Consider the following 22,888-nt stretch of genomic DNA (forward strand, 5'->3'; position numbering starts at 1 on the left):
AGTCATAAAACCTTGTGTTTCAACCACTCCACAAATTTCTTGTTAACAAACTATAGCTTTGGTAAGGTGGTTAGGACATCTACTGTGTGCATGACACAAGTAAGTTTCCAAAAATTGTTTACAGATTATTTCACTTATAATTCACTGTATCACAATCCCAGTGGATCAGAAGTTTACATACACTAAATTGACAGTGACTAAGTTGCCTTTAAATAGCTTGGAAAATTACAGAAAATGTCATGGCTTCAGAAGCTTCTGATAGGCTAATTGACATCATTTGAGTCAATTGGAGGCCTACCTTCAAACTCAGTGCCTCTTTGTTTAACATCATGGGAAAAGCAAAGGCAATACACCAAGACCTCAGAAAGAAAATTGTAGACCTCCAAAAGTCTGGTTCATCCTTGGGAGCAATTTCCAAATGCCTGAAGGTACCACGTTCATCTGTACAAACAATAGTACGCAAGTATGAACACCATTGGACCACGCAGCCGTCATACCGCTCAGGAAGGAGACGCATTCTGTCTCCTAGAGATTAAAGTACTTTGGTGCAAAAAGTACAAATCAATCCCAGAACAACAGCAAAGGATTTTGTGAAGTTGCTGGAGGAAACAAACGTATCTATATCCACAGTAAAACGAGTACAATTTCGACATAAGCTGAAAGGCCGCTCAGCAAGGAAGAAGCCACTGCTCCGAAACCGCCATAAAAAAGCCAGACTACGGATTGCAACTGCACATGGGGACAAAGATCGTACTTTTTGGAGAAATGTCCTCTGGTCTGATGAAGCAAAAATAGAACTGTTTGGCCATAATGACCATCGATATGTATGGGGGAAAAAGGGGGAGGCATGCAAGCCGAAGAACGTCCTCCCAACCGTGAAGCACGGGGGTGGCAGCATCATGTTGTGGGGGTGCTTTGCTGCAGGAGGGAATGGTGCACTTCACAAAATAGATTGCATCATGAGGAAGGACAATTATGTGGATTTATTGAAGTAACATCTCAAGACATCAGTCAGGAAGTTCAAGCTTGATCGCAAATGGTTGTTCCAAATGGACAATGAATCCAAGCATACTTCCAAAGTTGTGGTAAAATGGCTTAAGGACAGCAAAGTTAAGGTATTGGAGTGGCCATCACAAAGCTCTGACCTCAATCCTATAGAATATTTGTGGGAAGAACTGAAAAAGCGTGTGTGAGAAAGGAGGCCTACAAACCTGACTCAGTTACACCAGCTCTGTCAGGGGGAATGGGCCAAAATTCACCCAATTTATTGTGGGAATCTTGTGGAAGGCTACCCAAAATGTTTGACCCAAGTTAAACAATTTAAAGGCAATGCTACCAAATACTTATTGAGTGTATGTAAACTTCTGACCTACTGGGAATGTGATGAAAGAAATAAAAGCTGAAATAAATAATTCTCTCTACTATTATTCTGACAAGTGGTGATCCTAACTGACTTAAGACAAGGAATTGTTACTTGGATTAAATGTCAGGAATTGTGAAAAACTGAGTTTAAATGTAAACTCAGCAAAAAAAATGAAATGTCCCTTTTTCAGGACCCTGTCTTTCCAAGATAATTCTTAAAAATCCAAATAACTCAACAGATCCTCATTGTAAAGGGTTTAAACACGGTTTCCCATGCTTGTTCAATGAACCATAAACAATTAATGAACATGCACCTGTGGAACGATCGTTAAGACATTAACAGCTTACAGACGGGAGGCAATTAAGTTCACAGTTATGAAAACTTAGGACACAAAAGAGGCCTTTCTACTGACTCTGAAAAACACCAAAAGAAAGATGCCCAGGATCTCTGCTCATCTGCGTGAACGTGCCTTAGGCATGCTGCAAGGAGACATGAGGACTGCAGATGTGACCAGGGCAATAAATTGCAATGTCCGTACTGTGAGACACCTAAGACAGCGCTACAGGGAGACAGGACATACAGCTGATCGTCCTCACAGTGGCAGACCACGTGTAACAACACCTGCACAGGATCAGAACATGCGAACATCACACCTGCGGGACAGGTACAGGATGGCAACAACAACAGCCCGAGTTACACCAGGAACGCACAATCCCTTCATCAGTGCTCAGACTGTCCGCAATAGGCTGGACTGAGGGCTTGTAGGCCTGTTGTAAGGCAGGTCCTCACTGGACATCACCCGCAACAACGTTGCCTATGGGCACAAACCCACCGTCGCTGGACCAGACAGGACTGGCAAAAAGTGCTCTTCACTGACAAGTCGCGGTTTTGTCTCACCAGTGGTGATGGTGGAATTCGAGTTCATCATCAAAGGAATGATCATTACACCATGGTCTGGGGCGGTTTGTCACAGGATCATCGGACTGAGCTTGTTGTCATTGCAGGCAATCTCAATGCTCTGCGTTACAGGGAAGACATCCTCCTCCCTCATGTGGTACCCTTCCTGCAGGATCATCCTGACATGACCATCCAGCATTACAATGCCACCAGCCATACTGCTCATTATGTACGTGATTTCCTGCAAGACAGGAATGTCAGTGTTCTTCCATGGCCAGCGAAGAGCCCGGATCTCAATCCCATTGAGCACGTCTGGGACCTGTTGGATCGGAGGGTGAGGGCTATGGCCATTCCACCCAGAAATGTCCGGGAACTTGCAGGTGCCTTGGTGGAAGAGTGGGGTAACATCTCACAGAAAGAACTGGCACATTTGGCCCAGTCTATGAGGAGGAGATGCACTGCAGTACTTAAAGCAGCTGGTGGAGACACCAGATACGGGCTGTTGCTTTTGAGACACATTATTCCATTTCTGTTAGTGACATCTGTGGAACTTGTTCAGTTTATGTAGCAGTTGTTGAATCTTGTTTTGTTCATACAAATATTTACACATGTTAAGTTTGCTAAAAATAAATGCAGTTGACAGTGAGAGGATGTTTATTTTTAGTGGTGTGGGGGCTGTGCTTTGGCAAAGTGGGTGGGGTTATATGCTTCCTGTTTGGCCCTGTCCGGGGGTATCATCGGATGGGGCCACAGTGTCTCCTGACCCCTCCTGTCTCAGACTCCAGTATTTATGCTGCAGTAGTTTATGTGTCGGGGGGCTAGGGTCAGTTTGTTATATCTGAATTACTTCTCCTGTCTTATCCGGTGTCCTGTGTGAATTTAAGTATGCTCTCTCTAATTCTCTTTTTCTTTCTCTCTCTCTAAGGACCTGAGCCCTAGGGCCATGCCTCAGGTCTACCTGGCATGATGACTCCTTCCTGTCCCCAGTCCAACTGGCTGTGCTGCTACTCCAGTTTCAACTGTTCAGCCTGCGGCTATGGAACCCTGACCTGTTCACCGGACGTGCTACCTGTCCCAGACCTGCTGTTTTTAACTCTCTGGAGACAGCAGGAGTGGTAGAGATACTCTTCATGATCGGCTATGAAAAACCAAATGACATTTACTCCTGAGGTGCTGACTTGATGCACCCTCGAGAACTACTGTGATTATTATTATTTGACCATGCTGGTCATTTATGAACATTTGAACATCTTGGCCAGGTTCTGTTATAATCTCCACCCGGCACAGCCAGAAGAGGACTGGCCACCCCCCCCTCATATCCTGGTTCCTCTCTTGGTTTCTTCCTAGGTTTTGGCCTTTCTAGGGAGTTTTTCCTAGCCACCGTGCTTCTACACCTACATTGCTTGCTGTTTGGGGTTTTAGGCTGGGTTTCTGTACAGCACTTTGAGATATCAGCTGATGTAAGAAGGGCTATATAAATACATTTGATTTGATTATTTTGCTGAGTTTATTTGGCTGAGGTATATGTAAAGTTCTGACTTCAACTGTATGCATCTGTTGGTCACAGATAACTTTAAAAAAATGGGCCTCACAATGGGCCTCAGACTCTTGTTACGGTATTTCTGTACATTCAAATTGACATTGATAAAATGCAGTTGTGTTCGTTGTCTGTAGCTTATGCCTGCCCATACCAGAACCCCACAGCCACCATGGGGTACTCTGTTCACAACATCAGCAAACCGTTCGCCCATACAACGCCATACACATGGTCTGTGGTTGTGAGGCCAGTTCTTTAAAACAATGTTGGAGGAGGCGTGTGGTAGAGCAATTAACATTAAATTCTCTGGCAACAGCTCTGGTGGACATTCCTGCAGTCAGTATGCCAATTGCATGCTCCCTCAAAACTTGAGACATTTGTCGCATTATGTTGTGTGACAAAACTGTACATTTTAGTGGCCTTTTATTCTCCCCAGCACAAGGTACAATGATCTGTATAATGATCATGATGGATTATCTTGGCAAAGGCGAAATGCTCACTACCAGGGATATACAGTGCCTTGTGAAAGTATTCGGCCCCCTTGAACTTTGCGACCTTTTGCCACATTTCAGGCTTCAAACATAAAGATATAAAACTGTATTTTTTTGTGAAGAATCAACAACAAGTGGGACACAATCATGAAGTGGAACGACATTTATTGGATATTTCAAACTTTTTTAACAAATCAAAAACTGAAAAATTGGGCATGCAAAATTATTCAGCCCCTTTAAGTTAATACTATGTAGCGCCACCTTTTGCTGCGATTACAGCTGTAAGTCGCTTGGGGTATGTCTCTATCAGTTTTGCACATCGAGAGACTGACATTTTTTCCCATTCCTTGCAAAACAGCTCGAGCTCAGTGAGGTTGGATGGAGAGCATTTGTGAACAGCAGTTTTCAGTTCTTTCCACAGATTCTCAATTGGATTCAGGTCTGTACTTTGACTTGGCCATTCTAACACCTGGATATGTTTATTTTTCAACCATTCCATTGTAGATTTTGCTTTATGTTTTGGATCATTGTCTTGTTGGAAGACAAATCTCTGTCCCAGTCTCAGGTCTTTTGCAGACTCCATCAGGTTTTCTTCCAGAATGGTCCTGTATTTGGCTCCATCCATCTTCCCATCAATTTTAACCATCTTCCCTGTCCCTGCTGAAGAAAAGCAGGCCCAAACCATGATGCTGCCACCACCATGTTTGACAGTGGGGATGGTATGTTCAGGGTGATGAGCTGTGTTGCTTTTACGCCAAACATAACGTCTATTTGGTTTCATCTGACCAGAGCACCTTCTTCCACATGTTTGGTGTGTCTCCCAGGTGGCTTGTGGCAAACTTTAAACAACACTTTTTATGGATATCTTTAAGAAATGGCTTTCTACTTGCCACTCTTCCACAAAGGCCAGATTTGTGCAATAGAGTGGACAGAGTCTCCCACCTCAGCTGTAGATCTCTGCAGTTCATCCAGAGTGATCATGGGCCTTTTGGCTGCATCTCTGATCAGTCTTCTCCTTGTATGAGCTGAAAGTTTAGAGGGACGGCCAGGTCTTGGTAGATTTGCAGTGGTCTGATACTCCTTCCATTTCAATATTATCGCTTGCACAGTGCTCCTTGGGATGTTTAAAACTTGGGAAATCATTTTGTATCCAAATCCGGCTTTAAACTTCTTCACAACAGTATCTCGGACCTGCCTGGTGTGTTCCTTGTTCTTCATGATGCTCTCTGCGCTTTTAACAGACCTCTGAGACTATCACAGTGCAGGTGCATTTATACGGAGACTTGATTACACAGGTGGATTGTATTTATCATCATTAGTCATTTAGGTCAACATTGGATCATTCAGAGATCCTCACTGAACTTCTGGAGAGAGTTTGCTGCACTGAAAGTAAAGGGGCTGAATAATTTTGCACACCCAATTTTTCAGTTTTTGATTTGTTAAAAAAGTTTGAAATATCCAATAAATGTCGTTCCACTTCATGATTGTGTCCCACTTGTTGTTGATTCTTCACAAAAATATACAGTTTTATATCTTTATGTTTGAAGCCTGAAATGTGGCAAAAGGTCGCAAAGTTCAAGGGGGCTGAATACTTTCGCAAGGCACTGTAAAGACATTTGTGCAATTAAAAAAAAAAACAAGCTTTTCGTCCGTACGTAACATTTCTGGGATCTTTTATGTCAGATCATGAAACATGGGACCAACACGTTACACATTGCGTTTATTTTTGTGTTTATTGTAGTTCTTTTTAATATTTTAAGTTGAAATTGTGTACCAATACTGAAATATAAAAGCCTGTTATATTAACTGAATTTCCATTTAATATAGATCACATGGAGAATTCAATATATATCTATATACAAATTGTGAATAAAGGCTTGCTAAAGTGCCAATATTCAGCATCTTGACATGTACCTCCAACCCGGTGTCACTTCTTGGAAGATTTCAAACCATTTAATCCAACAATTTCTCCAAGTTTCACCATAATTATTTTGTTGCTCTGACAAAGTCATTTCATGTGATTAGTGATTCATTTAAGTCTGTCCCTCATTAAGGATGTGAGGTGAGTCTACTCTTTTTGGCCTTTTTCTGGTGGGAAACTGAGTGGGTCAAGCATAACACTTCAACCCTGTTACCCATAGACAGGCTAGAATGTTTCAGCATTGTAATTTTCTTTTGTGAAGCTGCATTCAATTGCTACTTCCTGTTGCACAGAAGAGGCTTCCATTCCCCTGTTAAGAAGGGATTTATGGCTGATTTAAGATTAAATATTCAACCATGTTACTTTTTTTGGCACTTAATATAGTATTTATTTTATTTAACATCTTAAGATAGGGAAACATGTTTATGAAATTGAACATGTGCTCTTCGTGACAGGTGACAAACTGTTTTTGATTTACACAGGCAGCTCAAGTCTGATATTTTTTTCAGTAATTTGTCTTTTAACCAACCAGATCAGCTCTGACAAAGTGGGAAAAATATCAGAATAGGGCTGCCTGTGTAAATACAACCTGTGCATCAGGTTTCTGTATTGCAGTTGTACCAAGTTCTTATACCACAGAGATGTTTTGATAGCAAGTGCTGGGATTGGAACCTTAATTATTCCATTATAATTTCAGTCCAAATAGTGCTAAATAACTAACTATTAATCCGAGGTCATTTTGATTTTGTTCAGTCATACCTGGTATAGGACAGTTATAATCATTGGCTGGTACTCTAAATAAGGGGCTGTAACTCTGCAAATGATCCGTGTATCTGGACAAAAATCGCTGATAGGCCTACAGATCCCATTCACCCTCTGATGGTATGGATAACTTGGTATTAGGTCACCAGAGAAACCCAGATTCAAATAAAAGGTCATATTTATCAAATGAATATAGACAGGATACTGTTTTGGCTGGGGTTAAAATTACCCCAGAGGATATGTATTTGATTAAGACCATATTGACACAGAAACACTAAATAATGAGTGAGATTAATCAAGTTGATTGACAAAGTCATGAAAAACACGTTGAATAAACAACCTTTTAAATATGATTAAAAATAGGCCTCTGGGTTCAAAATGACCCCAGTCAGTAGCATGATAAATGATGAGACGAACATATTGAATTTATTCTGCTTATGCACGGGTTGTACTTTTATTGTTACCTCATTCACTAAACAGCTCAATGGTGCAAGATTACCATACACAGAATTAGGACATCTGCATGACACATCTAGGCTATACAGCGAATGGATTATGATTATTACAAATACAGGAAACATATTTACATTTTAATTCAAGCCCCATACAACACAGATATTTACAAAATAAGTATGAAAATGAAGCCAATCTGACAAATAATGTACAGTGATAATGTCGTGGTTTGTCATTTTTGTGAACAGATCAGAAGGAATGTCAGTTAAAAACAAATAAGTCTTCTGATTGGGGTCAGTGGGGAAGATGCAAAATATCATGGCTAGTTTTGTTTTAAAGGCAGCATGGGAAAGCGTTGAGGTGAAGACATCTTGAGAAACAATGGTATACTGTAATTTTGGATGCCTAACAACAACAGCTACTTCTTAATATACTCCCTGATATTAGAAAAACAAACAAGAAATAACAAAAGGCGCAACTGCAACATTCTAGATGGCTAGCTATCACTGATATGGTTTAAGTTCAAAAGCAAACTTATTTCAGACTACTTTCTAAAAGGAAGCACTAAAGTGACCCATCTCCCTACAACTGGGCTCAAATGGGTTACATTTTAGTTCCTTTTTGATAAATGGAAATAATACACAGCAACATCCTGATAGTACATTCAACTTTCTCTTCAAACTGCCTCAGCTTGCAAATGCTGCACGCCATCATTTGGTTCATTTGTAGTGAAACAACTGAAATTGAGCAGACTTTATTTGATCAGTTAGTTATACCTTTTATTATTCTGTGCAAAGAGCTGCAAACTAATATATACATTGCAAAACGATAAATACAGATGAAACAATCCATAATAATATCTATCATATAGATTAGTTGCCAAGTGGAAATCTTTGCTTTGACAGGTAATCATATCAATATGTTAATATTAGCTCATACATGTCATTATTCAATACAGTGAAGTTAATGGGAGGTAAACTTAGCTTTTGATCAGTGCATAGAGGCTGCTCTGTCATCTTGGAGGTTGAGGAAAGCTTGTCCTCCTACAACTAATCATTTTTCAGTAAGGATACCCTGACATGGAGAACCATTTCTGCAGCTCTTAAAGTAACAATCCAACAACGAGCCAAAGGTTTTTCTATCTGCCCTGCTATAGGTTGGTTGACCTGAGGGCAGAATGTCTTTCAGCGATTTTCATCTGTTCTGAGAAAATGTTGTCGATTAATTTCCAAACTGAAAAATGATGTCTTAATTTTAGCAAATAACTTTATGAAGCCCCAAACACAGAGGCTTGTCCACAATTGTCACTGTCTCTACACACTCAAACTTCAACTTATCTTTGCAGTGTGCCGAGGGCAAAAGGAACTACTGGTTGGTTGGCCAGAGCCATCTCATAGCCCTCTGAATATTCCATTCTTTACATACGTGCAGTACAAAGCAACCAAATGTAGAGACAGAGCCCCCATTTTAATGTCACTTCATCATTTTGAGGGACCTAAAACGTGTGGCCGCAGTTGACCTATTGTGACGAGCAGAGCAAATATTTTCATAAATAATATCAGAAAAAGCATCAGAGCATATTCTATCCCTTTGATCCCAGACAGTGGTCTATAGTTAGTAAACATTAGCAGTCTCAGAGATACTCATCAACACATCATCATGCACACTGCCCAGCTAACACATTTTGGTTCCCAGAATATTACAGGAACTTTTTTTTTAGGTTGTGAAACGTTCTGTGTTAGCTGGGTGGTAACCTATCAACCTTGTCATTTTCTTATCAATACTTACGTTAAAAGACCTCGTATTTACTGCCGGTGCTAAGATTCAATCGATCTTGGCTTGAATATGTCTGGTCTGCTCTATAGTCTTGCTATAGTTATTCGTTATATGTAAATGTGCAAAATAATGTTAAAACATAGCTGGATAAAACTTCACTTCTTTCGCATTTGTTCCATTATTTCATATCAAAATCCATTATGGAATGACCGCATAGTATAAAATAATCAACAGTGCTAATAAAAAAAATAACTTATGAGTAGTTAGCGGAGTTAATGAGGTTTAGATTCAAGAAAGAATAACAAAAGAAAAATATGGGATTCTGTGGGAAATCCGCCCCACCCTGTTTGTTCACCAATTCACCCGAAGAAACACAGTACCTGATGGTTTTCATGAGAGTGAATGGACCAGATACAGGCTATCATCTGGTCTATTTCTGCAAGGCAACACACTACAACCTTCACCAAATAACTACCAAGGGGGTCAAGGCTATTCAACCCTACTGAGTTCCCTTGGTTCCTTTCATTTGCACTGTGTTATGTCTTTAGCTGTTACACAAGGATGCGATGATAAAACACTGAATAAATGCTGAGGTCCAGTGTGGCTATGTGAGCCGACTAGCCATGAACCTAAATATAGAAGTGTAGGAAAAGCACTAAGAGTAAAGACTAAGAGTAAATGAGAGGTGACTAGCACAAGGATCCTGGAACATTATGTACAAATGACATTCTCCTCACAGTACTGTCCCCCCTCCTCCTCCCTCTATCGGTGACTTGGTATATTCCTGCTCTATTTATCTATCTATTCAATGACTGAGATATCAAGGACAGCTGAACTGGCAAAAGAGTAGAGAGGTGTTCAGTAATGTATTTTCATGGGAATAGTTAAATTGAATATTTTCATTACTGAATCGTGTTTATTTTGCTAGTTGTATTTCTAATGTCATATTCCTATACGCCAAATCGCTTTGAAAGTCCTTGCAGGTAGACAGACAGCAATGCTTAAATTTGGGGTTGATTTGTGTATACAGAGGTCAAAACAGTAGGACATGGATACCACGTGGATAACAATAGTGTTTCTCCAATGCTGTAATAATGTCTAACTGAAAATGGCAATCTTTACCAACAGTTGTTGTTTTCCCGTTTGGTATTTCACACAAAAATTCAGGGGAGTGGGGGGTGGTGTATGAGGGCTAGATTATACTGAGGGGCAGAGGCCCAATGCAAAGTCTCGTAGACTGAAAACCTGTTTTCACTAGCAGCAATAGTTCTTGAACCAGCGGTGCTTTCTGTTGGAGAGCGTAAACTGATATTTCTCATGTAGTTCCTCATTTGTTTTGTTTCCCAGTAGTTTTTTAACTGTCATATGTGATTTTTTTGGTGTGTAGAATAAGCAAACCTGGTCTTCTCCTGAGGAATGCTGCTGTTGTCATGCGGGCGCGTAAAATAAAATATTCTTGAGAGACAGCTAACACTGATATAAAGACAATCTTTACAGACGATTAGTAAACTTAAAGAGAGTGGTCAGAACCTGTTTCTGAAGAATCGTGCACATACAAGTAGACTATTACGACATGCTACTAGTTAGAGGGGTCAGGGAAGGGTAATGACGACAAAGCGAAACAAAACACGAAATCGAATCCCAAACGAAAACACGAGAGGCTGGGAGAGGGAAATAGAGAAGGGGGAGAGTTGGGGGTGTTGGAGGGTTGGATAGGGGGTAAGCAGATTTTCAGGAACTTAAACTTTTAGTTGCTTGAGAGGAGACTTAAGCCACAAGTCTACGTACAAGAGAAAACCGTCAAGAATCACAATGGTTAATAAGTGTTAACACTTGGTATGTGTTCCAAGGCTAGTCTGAAGAATAGGAGCCATGTTTTCCTGCACACAGACGAACTCTATCAGTTCTTCAGCAGACCAGAGCGCCTTCTCGCCAACTTGGACCTGTGAGTTGAAGGAAAAACAACAACCGTAAGCAAAAAAACAACATACGTGTATATATCCCACCAAGTTGGGTGCTGGGCTAAAAGAAAAAGTAGATTAGAGCACTGGAAAAATTTTGTAAACGTACACTAAAGCAATAAGCTTTACTTTACAGGCAAAGGTATATCAAAATAAACAATTATAGAAAATGAAATCATTTCTCTATGGGTAGCATTAGAGCCTTATCAACATCAGTACTCTCAGTAGTCTTCTATGGGTTCTATTCAATGGTAATGCTTAAATCACTAAGGGCTGGTTTCTTGAACCCAAATCAAGCCTCGACTTAAATGCACTTTCTATGGACATTCTCCATTGAGAATGTTTTTTACTCCAGGACGAAGCATGGGTACTGGTTACAAGGAAACGGGTCCTAAACAGCTGACAATGTTGTATTTCTAGTTAGGGGAATGTGTACAGTACCTTATTGTTCCCGCTAGAAGCGGGTTGAAGGCGTATAGCCAGTCGTTCATGTCTTTGTCATTGTTGGCCTGGAGCAGGATCCCTCTGTGCTTTGTGCACACAGCGAATGTGTTGGGTGTCTAGAGAGGATTCAAACAACACACGAGGAAGCTAGTTACCCTTGTGGCAAGCCATTTACACATGTAAGGGCATTATGTGCCATTGTTGTTCAACCCGAAGAGCTCGTATCAATCCTGTTCTACTCTTAAAACTCCACATTGTGCGTGGGTATAGTGTTGACCCATTAAAATGCCTGTACCTGCCAAACAGGTGAAAGTCGCTTGTGTTTGTGTGCGCACGTGCATGTGGGCCCACCTTGAGCATGGCCTGCTGGTCCTCGCTGTACTCCACCTGGGCAGTGGACAGGTTGAGCACTCCCCTCTCCACCGGGTCCTTGTCGTTGTTGTAGATAAACACGTAAGGCCGGCGCACCACCACAAAGTGCTTCACCCACGAGTTGGACCGCGGCTCCATGAAGCTCAGGAAACCCTTCTTGGACACCACAGACCTGTGGTGGGAGAGAACAGGGGCTCAGTTCGATTCATTGGGTTTTAGCTATGAAATCATGACAACCACTCGAACATGCAGGGCTAACAATAGGAGTTAGTCTAGCCACTCACCAAACCTATACTCTATGTAAATGTATTGCATTATGCTATATGGCTGTTTGCGTGAATACTGTATGTCTGTGTGTCTAATGCATTATGTTTGGAACGTTTGTGATGTGCTGTCTATCTGTGTGTATATGCATACTGGCATGCCATATGATTAAAAAAACAAAGTGATCGTCATCATCATGCCCACTGCTAACACGAGAGGGACAAGGAGATAGCAGTTACCCAGGTCTCATCTCCTCGATGTCGGGCACCAGGTTGAGGAACTCGTTTTTGCCGGCTCGAGCCAGATAAGACGTCTCCAGGGTGGGCACCATGGGGAAGTTCTCATAGTCCGAGCAGGAGGGGCTGGAGGCGCGAGAATTGGCTTCTGGGGTCCTGGGAAACAATGAAGAGTGTCAGTCTGATGATACTAAGAATTAAATATTCAAAACTAATCACATATTTAGAAGCACTTCAGAAACATTTTAACTGTAGGGTGTGTCTCAGAATATAGTATACAAACCTGTGGCTCGGACATGAATATTTAGCCTATTTCTTATGACTGTTTTAAATGGTTTTAACAGTATATAGGAGGCTTAAAGTGCCACTCCCTCAATTATGCACAAAAGTGTATACCAGGTTGATGAAGCTCAAGTGTTATTGGTTTATATGTAGTGGTCAATACTGGATGTCATTTAGAATGGGAGAGGTGTGTTCATTTCAATTGGAGTCCACTATATGTATTCTACTATAGTCTAATGGATTCTACTATATGTATTCTACTATATGTATTCTACTATAGTCTAATGGATTCTACTATATGTATTCTACTATAGTCTAATTGATTCTACTATATGTATTCTACTATATGTATTCTACTATAGTCTAATTGATTCTACTATATGTATTCTACTATAGTCTAATTGATTCTACTATATGTATTCTACTATAGTCTAATGGATTCTACTATATGTATTCTACTATAGTCTAATTGATTCTACTATATGTATTCTACTATAGTCTAATTGATTCTACTATATGTATTCTACTATATGTATTCTACTATAGTCTAATGGATTCTACTATATGTATTCTACTATAGTCTAATTGATTCTACTATATGTATTCTACTATATGTATTCTACTATAGTCTAATGGATTCTACTATATGTATTCTACTATAGTCTAATTGATTCTACTATAGTCTAATTGATTCTACTATATGTATTCTACTATAGTCTAATTGATTCTACTATATGTATTCTACTATAGTCTAATTGATTCTACTATATGTATTCTACTGTATGTATTCTACTATAGTCTAATGGATTCTACTATATGTATTCTACTATATGTATTCTACTATAGTCTAATGGATTCTACTATATATATTCTACTATAGTCTAATTGATTCTACTATATGTATTCTACTATATGTATTCTACTAAAGTCTAATTGATTCTACTATATGTATTCTACTATAGTCTAATTGATTCTACTATATGTATTCTACTATATGTATTCTACTATATGTATTCTACTATAGTCTAATTGATTCTACTATATGTATTCTACTATAGTCTAATTGATTCTACTATATGTATTCTACTATAGTCTAATGGATTCTACTATATGTATTCTACTATAGTCTAATTGATTCTACTATAATGGAGTCTACTATAATAGAGTCTTACTTCTGATCCACAGAGCTACAGCGGGAGTCAGCCAGAGAGGGGCAGGTGGAGGAGGGGGTGAGGGTGGCACTGCTGAAGCTGGTCACTGACGGGTCACGGCCCATGGGGGAGATGTCTGACAGCTTGAGCGAGAGAGCGGAAACAAGGAAGGGGAGATTAAGACAGTAGAAACCACACTGATTTGGTGAAATTTAGTTGGCAGATAATGTCATGTTGTTCTGTTAAGGCATTGCAGCTTGTTATCGATCCACCTCTACTGTATCTCACCTTGCAGTCACTGATGCTGTTGCACACCTGGTTGTATTCACTGTTGAAAGTGTGGGTCAGAAGGCGGAGGCACTACAGGACAACAGATAATATGGTGAATGTTATGTTGTGTACATTGTGTCCTATTCGTTGTGAAATGTTAGTTGTTGACTTTATGGATATGATTCTGCTGCAAAACCAATTTCCCCTTGAGGGACAATACAGTTTTCTACTATGAGTTATTCCAGTGCTGGGCTCAAATTCACAACAAACCAGTGGGCTCCCACAGTTGACAGTGCATGTCAGAGCAAAAACCAAGTCATGAGGTCGAAGGAATTGTTTATAGAGCTCCGAGACAGGATTGTGTCAAGACACAGATCTGGTGAAGGGTACCAAAAATGTCTGCAGCATTGAAGATCCAAGAACACAGTTGCCTCCAGCATTCTTAAATGGATGAAGTTTGGAAGCACAGAGACTCTTCCTAGAGCCGGCCGCCCGGCCAAACTGAGCAATCGGCGGAGAAGGTCCTTGGTCAGGGAGGTGACGAAGAACCCCGTGGTCACTGACAGAGCTCCAGAGTTCCTCTGTGAAAATGGGAGAACCTTCCAGAAGGACAACCATCACTGCAGCACTCCACCAATCAGCAGGCCTTCATGGTAGAGTGTCCAGATGGAAGCCACTCCTCAGTAAACGGCACATTACAGCCTTTTCAAGATTCTCTGGTCTGATGAAACAAAGATTGAACTCTTTGGCCTGAATGCCAAGCATCACATCTGGAGGAAACCTGGCACCATCCCTACGGTGAAACATGGTGGTGGCAGCATCATGTGGGGATGTTTTTCAGAGGCATGGATTGGGAGACTAGTCAGGATTAACGGAAAGATGAACGGAGCAAAGTACAGAGATATCCTTGATGAAAACCTGCTCCAGAGCGCTCAATACCTCAGACTGGGGTGAAAGTTCACCTTCAACAGGAGAACGACTCTAAGCACACAGCCAAGACAATGCAGGATTGGCTTTGGGACAAGTCTCGGAATGTCCTTGAGTGGCCCAGCCAGAGCCTGGACTTGAACTCGATCGAACATATCTGGAAAGACCTGAACATAGCTGTGCAGTGACGCTCCCCATCCAACCTGAAAGAGCTTGAGGGGATCTGCAGAGAAGAATGGGAGAAACTCCCCAAATACAGGTGTGCCAAGCTTGTTGCGTCATACCCAAGAAGACTCAAGGCTGTAATCGCTGCCAAAGATCCCTCAAAGTACTGAGTAAAGGGTCTGAATACTTATGTAAATGTAATATTTCCGTTTTTTATTTTTTAATACATTTTCAAAAAATCTGCTTTTGCTGTGGCATTGTGGGATATTCTGTATAGATTGATAAGGGAAAAACACAAATGAATCCATTTTATAAAAAGGCTGCAATGTAACGAAATGTTGAAAAAGTCCAGGGGTCTGAATACTGTCCAAATGCACTGGATTTAGGTCAGTCAGCTGGCCAACTCATTGACCCTGCTTTCTGGAACACCCCACCCCATTCCTTTGTTGGGGACCATGTGCAGTACAACTTTAGCAGGTACAGTTTGTAAACCATTAAAACATGGTCATATTCATTAGGCATCAAACAAAAGAAAATGGACTGAAACAGAGAGACTACTTGGACTTAAGAAACTGTCATTTCCGTTTTCCTTTAAAACATTTTCCTTGCATTCCGTAATGAATATAACCCTGGGGTGTATTTATTAGTGCAAACCGTAGTTACTGAAATCATGTGTTTCTTATTGGACAAGTTCAGGTTAATCCCTCCCAGTTTCAGCCCATTTATAAAATTATTTGTTTCCCCATCTCCTTCCTCCCTCCCTCCTCACCTTGGTAGCCAGCTCCTTCTCGCGGTCCACCAGGCTCTCGATGTCAGCCGAGTCGTAGCCACTGCTCTCGCTGGGTGTGATTGCACTCTCGAAGGTGGTGCTGGAGATCTGGGAGGAGATGGAGGTGGAGGTGCTCAGGGTGCCGCTGCTCATGCTAGGGGACAGTGACTCGCTCAGGGACTTGCTGGTGGGCCCCCCAGGGCCTGTAGCTGGAGCAGTCTCCACCAGCTTCTCTCTCAGCAGCAGCAGGTGACGCGTCTTCTCCACCTGGAGGGGGAAGGAAAAGGAACGAAGCGCGAGAGAGTTTGAAATGAATTTTATCCAAATTGTGCACTATACAGGGAAGAGGGCTTTGGTCAAAAGTATAATTCATGATACAGGACATAGGGCTCTAGCAAAAATAAGCCATTATATAGGGAATATGGCTCTGGTCTAAAGTAGTGCACTACATAGGATTTTTTTAGTTGTTGCCATTTCAGGCTTCCCTTTGCCCTCAACACTCTCAAAGTGCTCAGTCACCTCATGCAGCTGCTCCATTTTCTCCAGCTCCCATTGGTGCTCCAAGATGAGGCTGTCTCCTCTGGGCCTCCAGCCAGCCAGGTTCTCCTCTCCCCGGACGTAGGCCACAGAAGTGTCCAGAATCTTCCTCCTCCTCCGCTGCATACCTGAGTAGCAAACAAACACTGACTTCTCAGTATATAGTGGAAGGGGGGAGAGATACAAAGAGCTAGAGAGAGAGAGCATGCAGACATGGATCCTGTTATGAATTTAAACCAGCTCTGATTAAGACATAAGAAGGTTGAAACGTCACTACCTCCGAGGGTGGCTGTTATATCAATACACAACTGTTTGTCTGGACTTATACCAAGCATACACAAGCGCTATAGAGAACAGGGGAGTGGAGAGGAGTATGTTTGGGGGGTATATTTTAGCTATCCTCTGCTATTAAGTTTCAAGGCTAACGGTGCTTTTATCCCAATACCAACAGTGTTTCAAGAGAGAGATTGCACTAACCTGGGCTTCCTGTGTCAGACATCTTGCACAAGCTCAGCTCATAGATGCCAGTCACTCTGTTGCTGTAATACGGAACACAAGAGGTTATATTAGGGTGTTGTTCATCAAGGTCGTATCTTAAGGCTGAATACAAAATGGCTGATAGCTGATTATTTGTCAACATAGATAACCGACAGCTGTGTATTAGTCATACACAGGAGGTTGGTGGCACCTTAATTGGGGAAGACAGGCTCGTGGTAATGGCTGGAGCAGAATTGTTGGAATGGTATTTGATGCCATTCCATTTGCTCCATTCCAGCCATTATTATGAGCCGTCCTCCCCTCAGAAGCCTCTACTGGAGTCATAAAGGGTGTACACAAAATGGCTGACAGCTGCTTATGTGTCAACTTAGATATCTGACAGCTGTCTACGAGTCATATAGAAGGTGGACACAAAATGAGTGTCAGATGCCTTACCAGTCAGGGGTCTTGGAGTAGCCGCTTCCAAAGAGGTTCCTCAGGGAGCGGGGAGGGGAGATCTTGGCGTCTCGGGAGTAGAAGACCATGCAGATGTCTTTGGTAATAATGGCAGGCTGAATGCAGTGGTCGAGCTGTGGAGTGGAGAAATGGTTAGCATGTTAGCGCTCAAGCTCCTGAGTGCAGAGCATTGTAAATGAGTGGATACTGTCACACTACTGTATATAGGGCTGTTATACATCATTATTCACAATACATTCTTATTTACATGTATGCAGCCCTTTTAAGTATGGCCGAATAAGAATATCTGTATTATAGCAGTACATGTTTATAAGTTTGATTTACCTACAAGTGTCCTTGACACTTATCATTTAATGTGTTTAATGTGTGCAAATAAAATCCCTAAATCCTAAGCAGTAGGCCTAGAGACGGTAGATTATGTTTTATTAATACACAATACCAATTAATTATTGAGACAGGATTCCCTAGGTTGGTGAATACAGTAAAATCAAGATGGCAGATAGGGCTGACCTCCAGGTATGCAGAAAGGGTCATGAAGATCTTCTCTCCGTAGGGAGTGACTCGGTTGAGCAGAAGGGAGTTGTGCAGAGAGCTGTCCCACACAGCCTCGAATCTGTAGAAGGTCCTGAGAGGAAAAGATGAGGTCAGTATCTCCACATTTACAGACTGAGGCCATGTCTGAAATGACAATCTATTTCCTGTCAAGCACACTACTTTTGTGCACTAGAAGCAGTGTATTATAGGCAATAGGGTGTCTGTGGCTCTGGCTAAAAGTAGTGCACTGTATAGCTGCCATTTTGGCCGCACCCTGGTGGATCATTTCAACTGTGTGGGACATTTCTAAAATGGCTGTTCAGTGTCACAATGCGGCTGGTTGTGGTTCCTCCAAGGTTCTCTCCTTTATATCACAATAGAGGTGTGAGAGTAAGCAACCAACAGTTCATAATATAGCCTGATGTAGCAGCGTAATCTACTCACTGAAGGTTAGAGAAAAATCACTGGGGTTGGGGTCAATTTAGGTAACCATATTGCACATCAACTATTGCTATATATTTGCTAGTAGTATTGATATTTGCTAGTAGTATTTTGAAAGACTTTGCAAATGCTACCAGAACATCATTTTGTAATAGACAAAGGTCTGTATGGCATGTGGACACAACCAGACACATATTCTGTAGCTCAGTTGGTAGAGCATGGCGCTTGTAACGGCAGGGTAGTGGGTTCGATCCCCGGGACCACCCATACGTAGAATGTATGCACACATGACTGTAAGTCGCTTTGGATAAAAGCGTCTGCTAAATGGCATATATTATTATTATTATTATACATATTATAGGAAGTAGCTTAGCTGTAACTAAGTTAATAAGTAGCCATGGGGAGTAACTGAAGTAAATGTCAGTGTTATCTACTGCTCTCTCTCCCCAACTGTTACCAAAACATATACTAGAGTAGAAAATAGAGCCCAGAGATACAGTACAAATGTTAATATTTGTAACCTAACTTTTTTTCTAACTGTTTCTGAGGGGAAATAAAGCTGTATTAAAATGGACGAATTGAAGAGGGGATAATACTGGATTCTAAGCATTATATGACACACCAATGAATCCCTGAACTATGGTTGTGGAAGGGAAAGCACTGCTACACACGCGGTCCTGGTGACGACTAGGAGTGAGGAAACACACTGAGGTGAGACCTGAACAGCACGCACGCTTTGAGCAGGTGTCACGTTACAACGCAAGTGTGAAAAGCTTGTCAAGAGCTTTGAGTGCTTAAGCTTTTTTATAGATAAGGGCCATTTTAATTCTTATGAGTGGAAATTAAGTATGGTCAAAAGTAGTGCACTAAACAGGGAATAGGGTGCCATTTGGGATGCATGGGTGCCATTTGGGATGCATACACCCTTGGGAGTGAGGACACCTCATATACGGAAGGGTTCATTCCATTGTATTCTACTCTTGAAATGTCACAATCTTCACAGTCCGATTGTGCGGTTGATAAAAAAAACAAATGGCTCTGATTGCAAGACGCCCTGAATAAGATAACTGCTAAATGACTAAAACGTCAATGTAAATATGTGCTGCGCCTACTCGTTTGTGACGACTGTGTTATGTTTTTTATAACTTGTTTTCCCCCATGGGGAAAATACATTTTGATCCATTGACTTTGTTGGTGTCAGTCAATGAGCAACAGACCAATGGTTTCCAATGAAAGTAGCAGAAGGTGTATTTTTCATTACTCATTAACAAATTCGCTACTAACCACCAGGGGGCACTACATAAGCTTTAGCTCACCTGACCCTGCCCTCATCCCTCAAGGACTCACGATGGCTGACGGAGTGATTCTGAAAAGTCCCCACTAAGCCATAGGATAGCATGTTTTACAGTAATTCGTCTTTAGATTCCTATTGCTTATGTGCAAGACAAAGGGAATTAGCAGTGTGACCTTTTCCAAAATCAGAAAAGCCTCAGTTAACAAAAGCGTGAATAATAGGCTATGATAGCCGTGATAATAGAATGAAAAAAGGATGAAACTGTCCTCGTTTCACAATGTGATGAAATGACAAATGAGCGCAATCAAAGAGCTGTAGAAAAGAACAATTCCAAGCAAATAGGTTTGTACTGGCTAGAAGGATATTAACCAATGGGAGTGGTATCAAAAGGTGTAAGACAAGAGAACACAAATTAAGAGTTATCACTACAGGCTAAGGGGCAAATCCTAACTTCCCCATTGAAATCAATGCACGACTAAGTGACAATTATGACTTAATTGCAGGGTAGGATCCGCCCCAATGTCTATAAAAAGCCAAAGAGAGCCATAAAGCTTATTTCAGAGAAGACACTTTATGTTCCTTGGTTGCTGGTACCTAGCAATATCCTTATCAAGACAAAGCCTGAGCAAAATCAAGAGTCCAGCCGCAGCAGGAGAAAAGAAAACAAAAGAGAAAGCAGAGAGAGTCAAGCAACACAAACAATGGAGTAAATAAAACAAGAGAGCAAAATGTTAGCACTGGAAATGAATGTGATTGCCCACATGCAATGATGTCTGTGTACATACATCCAATGTCAGAGCTTATACACACACACACACACACACAACACTGAAATGGGCCATTTTTGCTGTCTCTTTTAGCCAGGAAAGGCAACCTTGAAAGGCAGTGACGATTCCTTTCAATTTGGACAGAGTTATTCTGTTATGAATAACAAAACTGGTATTTTGTTTCTACTTTTCACAGACAACATGCATGCCAATTCAATATCATTACCATATTTCACTATACAGTACAACAAAGATAATCATATATAATTAGAATTCTTAGACTACTAAATAAAATACACTATAGTCCGGTTTCCCGGACACAGAGTCTAGTTTTGGATTACATAGGCACTTTTACTTGAGAATCTCCATTGAACATACAGATGAAGCCTACTCCTGGACTAAGAAGTATCTGGGAAACCAACCCTAGTCATAAAATCCACCCAAAGACATAATATTCTTATACTGTATGATTATCTTCTATGCCTGTAGCCCTGCACCCTACTGCACACGATGAGCTAAAACCTAGGCATTAGATTGGGAGCTAACACAATTTGATGGTGCTACACTGCCCTACCAAGCAAAAAGGCTTGGTGGGCAGTGTTGCACCATAGCGTGGAACTGAGAAAATTGGCTTTTATTTACCGTGGTTTCACAGTAACTTTACGCAGTTACTGCTAACATGACCCCCAATTTATCCAAAACACAATACAGGCAGGATACTTGTCCACATGATTAAGCATGTATTTAATATAGCAAAAATGACATTGACTCATTTTAGACCAAATGAGCAGTTACTGCCTTTTTACTTGATAGGGCAGTACTGGTGTACCTGTTAGCATTGTGGGATGATTTGATATTTTTGGCCGAGATGATGTTGAGGGACAGAACGGCATCTGCTGCCGAGTCGTCCACCTCTGGCTTGTTCCTGATCCGACCTGAGGAAGCAAGCAACACAGGATGTTCTCATGATGATGAAGCCCTGTCTCTCCGGTAATGTCGCCAAACACTGGGATTCGAGTCAAATTTAATTCAAATCAGTCAGTTCATGAAGTGACAATAAAAAAAAATAAAAAATAAACTTTGCTTTGTTTATTTAAACATCATTTAAAATAGTTGCCACTTTTCAATGATCTTGTCTGGAACCAATGACCTTGGGTAGGCCAGTTGTGTATTTTTGTGCTAACATAGCGGAGGCAAATCCATATGTATTTACATTTCTCAAATAAAATGAATGAATTCAGTTGGATTTGGCTTTATTTGAAGCACTCACCGACAACCAGCTCACGCACGTCCTTCCAGTGGAGCTCACTGCCCTTCTCGTGGATGAGGGTGACGGTGATCCGGCGCTGAATCCCCTGCAGCACAAGCAAACAGTCAGTATCCCAGTAGACCAGACACAATGACTGAACGTGTCAATATCAACAACGATACCATCATAAACAGTCAAATCATGTAATATTATGAATTATGATCAAAAAGGCTAAACTGATTCCAGATCAGCACTTCTACTCTGAGATGCTTTATGAATATGGGCCCTGAGGGGTCTCTGTACTGTACCTGATGCAGTAGGTAGGTTCCATGGCAGGGCAGTCCTCCACTGTGATCCACCACAGCTGGTATGTACCTACGGAAAGAAGCCAGGGACAAACATAAGTCGAACAGCCAAACCCCTGTGTTTGTATGTGCATGCGTCCGCATGTGTGTATGCTCGTGTGCATGCGACCGTGAGTGCGCGCAGAGACTTGGACACTCACTCTCCGGTGGGCTCCAGCTCGCTGATCTCGAACCACACCAGCAGGTCGTACTTGCTCACACACTGGCCCAGGTTGGACTTGCTGATGGTGTTGAGCTTGGTGGCTGGTACTGGGGGGAAATGCACACAGAGACAGACAGAGAGCGAGTGAGACACACAAACCCATTAGACAATCTAAATAGCATGTGGTAACAGAGGTGGCTGCTGAAATAACCTCGAGAGAAAAATTAATTCTGCATTTCTTGGAAAAATGAACAGGGGATGATAATCATCACGTAAAGTACGCGTCCTACTATTACACACTCAGATTTTCTTGGGAGCAGTGGCGTACGTAAACAATGGTTAAATAGATAGTGATGATGACATGCGGAAACTCCTGTAACACGTTAATGTGTTATTATAAGCCTGTAAACATTCACTAATCAATACTCCTTACTGTACCCGAAGGGCTTATTTCACAAGGTACAAAACAACTGTCCAATTCTAAATCCACTACAATTTAATTAAGCCGGGAACACTGCAATCTTCATTTAAATACCATCAAGGAGTGACACTACAACACAGCCT

The 22,888-nt window shown here is 41.4% G+C and overlaps 1 protein-coding gene across 1 annotated transcript in view; it reads right to left on the reverse strand.

Moving 5' to 3' along the window:
* Window positions 1–7,396: 7,396 nt before the first annotated feature.
* Window positions 7,397–22,888, reverse strand: part of kif1b (kinesin family member 1B) — a 117,664-nt gene continuing 102,172 nt past the window's right edge. Inside the window, 15 exon segments of the mRNA XM_046343859.1 lie at window positions 7,397–11,143; window positions 11,603–11,721; window positions 11,957–12,149; window positions 12,481–12,633; window positions 13,932–14,053; window positions 14,199–14,270; window positions 16,042–16,308; window positions 16,561–16,706; window positions 17,056–17,117; window positions 17,512–17,645; window positions 18,043–18,157; window positions 21,398–21,503; window positions 21,839–21,923; window positions 22,126–22,192; window positions 22,323–22,431. Coding sequence (XP_046199815.1) covers window positions 11,101–11,143; window positions 11,603–11,721; window positions 11,957–12,149; window positions 12,481–12,633; window positions 13,932–14,053; window positions 14,199–14,270; window positions 16,042–16,308; window positions 16,561–16,706; window positions 17,056–17,117; window positions 17,512–17,645; window positions 18,043–18,157; window positions 21,398–21,503; window positions 21,839–21,923; window positions 22,126–22,192; window positions 22,323–22,431 — 1,793 coding nt within the window. The 3' untranslated portion in view covers window positions 7,397–11,100.

The sequence above is a fragment of the Oncorhynchus gorbuscha genome, linkage group LG03 (genome assembly GCF_021184085.1).
Source record: "Oncorhynchus gorbuscha isolate QuinsamMale2020 ecotype Even-year linkage group LG03, OgorEven_v1.0, whole genome shotgun sequence".
NCBI classification, from domain to species: domain Eukaryota; kingdom Metazoa; phylum Chordata; class Actinopteri; order Salmoniformes; family Salmonidae; genus Oncorhynchus; species Oncorhynchus gorbuscha.